Source organism: Pygoscelis adeliae, unplaced genomic scaffold, assembly GCF_000699105.1.
Source record: "Pygoscelis adeliae isolate BGI_AS28 unplaced genomic scaffold, ASM69910v1 Scaffold537, whole genome shotgun sequence".
In the NCBI taxonomy this organism is placed as follows: domain Eukaryota; kingdom Metazoa; phylum Chordata; class Aves; order Sphenisciformes; family Spheniscidae; genus Pygoscelis; species Pygoscelis adeliae.
In genome coordinates, this window is record NW_008825213.1 from 9,313 (window position 1) to 15,421 (window position 6,109).

At 61.1% G+C, this 6,109-nt stretch overlaps 1 protein-coding gene across 1 annotated transcript in view; it reads right to left on the reverse strand.

Annotated features, from left to right (window-relative positions):
* LOC103921157 (unconventional myosin-If-like) overlaps nt 1-4,848 on the reverse strand; it is a 13,236-nt gene extending 8,388 nt beyond the window's left edge. Inside the window, 4 exon segments of the mRNA XM_009329074.1 lie at nt 401-502; nt 985-1,074; nt 3,051-3,188; nt 4,843-4,848. Of these exon segments, the coding sequence (XP_009327349.1) occupies nt 401-502; nt 985-1,074; nt 3,051-3,188; nt 4,843-4,848 (336 nt within the window).
* Between the last annotated feature and the right edge of the window lie 1,261 nt (nt 4,849-6,109).

Below are 6,109 nucleotides of genomic sequence, written 5' to 3' on the forward strand. Positions count from 1 at the left end.
GGAGCTGCTCCGGGAGGAGACGTTGGATTTCTTGTTGCTGGATTTTGGAGGGGAGGAGGGAGAGTTGGGAGCCTCAAGGGGAAGCCTCTGGCCTTGCCCCACATCCTGACCATTTTCCTTGCAACACTCAGCCGGAAAGGTGCATTGCACAAGGCTCGGTCCCTGCCTGGGACAACCCGGTCTCAGCCCCGGCTGGTGCTCATGGCCCAGGACGCCGGGGTCCCTCCAGGCACCCCCATGAGCTGGGACCTCCAGAATCCACCACTGGGCTTCAGCCGCCTCTTGCCGCTGCCCGGCTGCTGTGTTTAGCCGGGATGCCCCCAGGGTGTGGGGAGAAGGGGTGATGGGGACAGCCGGCCCTGGAGCGGTTGCACGGGGTCCCCGGCTGCGCCCCGCGTACCCCCTACCTGATGATAACGCACTGGTTCTCCCCGTCGATCAGCATGTTGCGGTACATGTTGTCGGTCAGGGCGTAGATATGGGGGGGATTTTCATACTGAGCCTAAACGGGGGACAAGGACAGCAATGCTGAGCACAGAGCAGCCATCAGCTCCCGCCCTGAGCACCCTCCCCAAATCCCCTTAACTCTGCTCGTGCGTTGCACAAGGCAGTGGCACACAGCAGGGATGGGGAATTAGTCTCTTGCCACAAACATGAGCTAATCAGCAGCATGTCAGATGTTTTTTCGAGACTCCCCTCCTCCTTGGGAAGCTTGTTGCAGCAGAGCTAGTCACTCGGGCTGGATTTTACCATGTTTGGGTTGCTTTGCTGTGTATTTCTGAGCTGAATTTCCCAGGAACGTGGATTTGCTCCTGAGTCTCGTTACTGACTCTCCATCAATGTGTTTGGGAGCACTGACCCCTGCAGCACCCAAAGGGCTGGGGAGGACAGTGACACTCATGGGACACCCCCCAGGTGTTTCGCTCCAAATTAAACCCGTTGAACCCTTGGCCGACCCCGCCAGCTGGCACGCAGCAGCCTCACCGCCCCCTGGTACAGCTCGATCTCCCGGTCGGTGAAGTACGGCATCTGCTTGAAGGGGTTGACGGAGATGAGCACCGGCCCAATGTAGGTCTGAGTGGCAGGTTAAGGTCTCTGCGTCCTTTCCCATGTCCCTTCCCGCTGCCCCTTCCTGCCCGGGAGGCAGCATCAGTGAGAGCAATGGCAGGAGGGTGGTTGCGGGGGGTCCCTGCCTCATCCTGGAAGCTGCACCAGGAATACCACGAAGGTTTTCAGCTCGGGTGCAGGCAGAGCTGCTGCCATGACTTGGTGCTCTCCCGGCCACGGGGACCCAGTGCTTCGCCACCTCAGCCCCGGGGTGTCCCCAGCGGTGTGACCGGTGCAGGGTACAGCAGGAGCATCGCCTCAGCTCCCTAGCCTCTGGCTGAGGATCGGCTCCAAAAGTGGCATTTCCAGCATCCCGCAGCCTCCCGGAATTCGCCCTCTGCTCAGCTGCTCATGCTCCATCTGCAGCTTTTGCAGCAGGATACTGTCTCCATTTTACAACCAGGGAAACTGAGGCACGGAGAGGAAAGAAACCACCAGCTCCTGCCTTTCCCAGGACACCCAGCCACTCCGCCTCCCTCGGCCCCTGCCTGCAGCATCCCCGAGTCACCCGAGGGTGGGCAGGGGAATGGAGAAGTGGGGAATTGCGCCTGGAAATGACGCGGTAGCAGGATGGGGATGAGCCCCCGGTGCCCCAGGGCAGGTGCTGGGGAGATCGAGGTCGGGGACAGTGCCAGCAGGTTTACCCCGAGCCCTCAATGTCCTATTTTCGGCCCACCTGACAGCGGGGAGGGGGAAGAGCAGCCGAAGGGCAGGAAGAGAGGGGCTTTTCTGGGAAATGCAGAAGCGCGGGGCATTGAGTCACGGCTAGACAGGGGCCCTGCGCGCAGCAGCACAAAAAAAAGGAAGAAAGAGGCTGCGTCTGAAAAAAACAAAAGCCAACCCCAAACCCAACTGCTAAACACACTGAAAGCCCCAGGGCTGCCAAAAGAGCGGGGAGGATGGCTGCGTCACCGCCGGCCCGGGACAGAGCATCGCCTTGTAAGGACAGAGCCGCATCTTCAGGGAAACCACAGCCACTCGCCGCGGCGTGAGCAAGCGGCTCAGCCCCGTGCTCAGCTCCACTGCCACCCAAGACCCCGCCGTGCCCTGCTCTGCGCAGCAGGGATTTTGTCCTCTTCCCCACCAGAGCCGGCCACCCACTGGAGCTGGGGTGCAGGTGAAGCGTGTGCGATGGTGCCGAGACCCGGAGCTGGCTGCATCCTCAAGCAGGTGTGGGGCGGGCAAGGCAAGGGCTCAGCACCTCGAATCGTGGGCGTGGGGACATCTCCCCATCCACACCGCAGAGCCCGAGAGCTGCCAAGCCTCGTGCATGGTACTCAGCAGTGCCACGTCTGTGATGGGAGCCAGCGACTGCAAAGCCCTTTGGGCTGGGGGATGGCACAGCGGGGGCAACACTGGGCAGGGTGGGAGCTTTGCACCCTGCGCTGGCTTGGTGGTATCCCACGTGGCCTGGCACTGGTGGAGAGTGAGGGGTGGCACCTCCTTCCCGTGCCTGCAGGGATGCTTCCACTCCATCCAAGGTTTGCTTGGATTTGCTGTGGGTGCAGAGCAGCCAGGGCGCGCTGTGGGCATCTGGGGGGTTGGGTGACGGCAACAGGGGACGATGGCCACTACTGCCACCGGGGTCCGGCCCCCTTGGCACAGGCAGGCGGGTCTCCAGTGTGCAGGAGCAGTAGGAGACAGCAGATGAGGGGCTTTGTTCAGTGCTCTTTGCTTAGGGCTTTGTGGCCGCAAAGGAAGGACCAAAGTGGGTCCCAGGGCACGGCAGGATGGGGGTCACGGTTGCAGTGTCTCTGCCGAGTGCAACTCAGCTTGGGAACGGCAGCCTCCCCCCAGCCGATCCCAATCTTGTTGCACCACAGTGTGGGGACGGGACACTCTGCGGGCATTGGGGCAGCCCCAGTTTGGCCCACGCCCTGGCAAAGCCTTGGAGCACAGCCCTGCCACTCCCCAGCCCTGTCCCGCTGCCTTGGGAAGGATACAAAGATGTAATCGTCCATAAAACGTTTCTTGAGGTTCTCCACGATGGCCTCCTCGGAGATCTTGGAGAGCAGGACCATGTCGTCCACGCCGCTCTGCTTGACATTGTGGCTCTGCCAGTGGAAGCGCTCCTTGCTGCCCTGCGGGGAGAGGGCCACAGCGACTGCACCGGGGCCACCACCGACGGGAGTGGGGCTCCAGGCCTGGATCTGGCCGCAGCTCCCCCTGAGCTGCTGGTAGCTATAACTGGCCCCCGCCCCAGCTGTGGTTCCAAAACAGGCACCTTCGGGTGGTGCAAAGAGGGGTGTTTCGGCCCTGCTGGGAACTTGCAAAGCTCAAAATCTCAGCGCTGCTGCACCTGGGCTTGCCCCATCCCTCTGGCCGGATCCTGCCTCACCGCAGGTCTGGCACCCCGGAGAGGAGCAGACGGGCATTGACGGCCTGCGGGCATGTTTGTAACATCACCCCTGCTCGTTACGGAGGTAATGAAGGACTAACGAAGCAGTTGCTGCACAGGCTCTACTTATGAGTCAAAGGGGGCAGCAAAAATAACCCAGGGGAAGGGCAAAAATTGCAGTCGGTGGGTGCATCCTCTGCGCCCCCGCATCCCCTTTGCACTAGGGCAGAGGTGCAACTGTGTCCCCATCACCTTTTCCTCCCTGCACAGGGAGATGCCAGCACCAGCTTTCCAGCCGCCCCCCAACTTGCCCAGCTCTGTCCACCTGGGGCCGTGGGGCAGCAGGAAAAATGGGCTGTGATTTAAGCCCTTGGGGGGCTAAACAGGGCCCTGGGCTGGGAGGGGAGGGTAAGATTTCACTGTGCAAAAAGAAAACTACTCAAAGGGTCCTTGTCCTTGATGCTGCAGAGGAAACTTGCTGAACAGAGCTGCAGTGCCTGGGTGGTCCCCGGCGTGGTGCCCAGGAGGGGACGTCCCATCTGAACCTGCCCGCGGCTCCTCTGCACCCATCCCGTGGCCCCCGCAGTTCCGCTTTCACCCCAGCGCTCCTGGCACCAATTTCACTTCTCCTCCCCCCATCGCCCCGGGCCTCTTACTCTTTCCATTTCCCTTTTCTCCTCTTCCCCTTTTGCTTCATTTTCCTGCTGGCTCTCAAGATTTCAGGCCTCTGGACCCTGACACCTTTGCACCCTCCCGTCTGCCCCCGATTTTCGCAGGCTGCCCGCAGCCCCCCGCACTCACTCCGGGATGCTCAGCACAACCCGGCGCCATCGTGATGGGGGATGGAGGGACAGTCATGGAGCACAGAGGAGCTCGGCAGCATCGTGCTGCTCCCCCCGGCCGCCTCCCTCCCCGCTGGACTGCTGGGCTTTGTGACCCAAAATACAATCCATGCCGTCCCAAACCCCAAGTGCAACTCAAGCCCCCATAGCCGGCAGAGGGGCTTTTGGCTTTGTTGTCCCACCACCTTCCCTTGGGATGCATGGACCTGGGTCAGCTCAGGGGGTCCAGGGGGGATCGGGGCTGCTCATGCAGCCTGAAACCGTGTGGGGAGCTCCTCCTCTTCCTCCTGTTTGTTCTTTATGGGCCTTTTTCTTGCCTTCCCCTCCTCTTCCTCCCCTCCATCCTAATAAGCCCCTAGAAAAGCCACACAGAAAAACGCAGGTGGGCTTAGTCATCCGTTCCAGGTCACTGTGCTGTCACCCAGGGAGCTGTCGGTGACCCCAGGAGCTGCTCAGCTTCAACCCAACCTGGCCAAAGCCTTGTGCTTCAGGTGGAGAGGAACGGGTCAGGAGGAGCCCGCAGGGAGCCCGACACCTCGGTTCCCCATCCCCTACCTCCATCGCCGTGAGGCCTCTGGTGCAGGCACCCTGGGCTCGCATGGCTGGTTATGGCACCAAATTAAGGCAAATATTAGCATTTCCTGTATTACAAGTTCGGTGCTTTTGAGCTGACACCAGAGTTTCTCCTTCAGTCAAACAACTGCTCAGAGCTGTCAGTGGCGAGCGCGTGCCTTTGCGACACCTCCTCTTCCTCCGGGCACAGGTTAGGTGCTTCTTTCCTGGCTCAGCCAGGGCACCTGATGCAGCACAGCTGCAGGGAAAACACCAGCTCGCTTTAAATGAAGGTTTTGTCCCGGATATCTGCAGGGCCGTGGTTGTTTCCACCCCGTTTCTGGGAGCACAAAGTCTGCCTGGCTTTCCTCAGCACGTCCCGAAGGGTGGCACGGGGGGTTCACGGGGCCAGGGCTCACTAAGCTGGGTAAAAGCTTTGTGGGGAGGATGAAGAGGAATGATGCTCCTCGAAACCGCGGCATTGCCTGAGCCGCAGGCAGCATCCCTGCAGGGAGCAGGGGTACAAACTGAATTTGCTTTCAGAGATTTGGGGCAGCGGTTCCTCAGTCCCCTCCTCTGTTCCAGGCCAGAGCGAGGGATGAGCCAGAGAGCAGGGGCTCGACAGCCGCCGCCACAGGGGTCCCCAGGGAAGGGGACTGATGGGCAGCCTGGACCAAACGCCTCCATGAGGCTATTTCCTCCTCAAGCTGAGTGGGGAGCAGCTTTCAGCAGCCCTTGGCCCAGGCTTCCAGGTGCAGTTTGCAGCCACTTTGCACAAGTGACTTTGCTCTGCCAGTGGCCCCATGCATGACGGGTGCATGCATGGGGACCCCCATCAGGACCCCCAGGAGCGCCCCAGCTGAGGGCTGTGGGATGGGGACCGTCACCACCGCAGCTACCGCCTGTGCCCAGGGCTGCAGATGCACCCGGTGCTCACGATAGGATCGCTGAGGCAGGGAGGGGAGCGGCCCCGCGGATTGCAAAACATCATCTGTTTTTCTTCAAAGCTCAGGTCTGAGCCACCAAAAAAACCCTGCAAGCCCCGAGCGAGGAGCGGACGCAACCCAAGGTGGCACCTTTTGTCTCAAGACAGGGCAAGCCCAGATGCAGTCAACACCTTAAAACCACCGGAAGCCTTGAGAAGAGCAGCACAGGGTGTTGCATCACGGTCACAACCCCACCAGCTCCCAGACACAAGGCAGCGTTTGGGGATGGGACGTTTCCCCCAGAGTTTTGGGGATGGAGGCTGGCCCTGGAGCTGGGCCCCGGC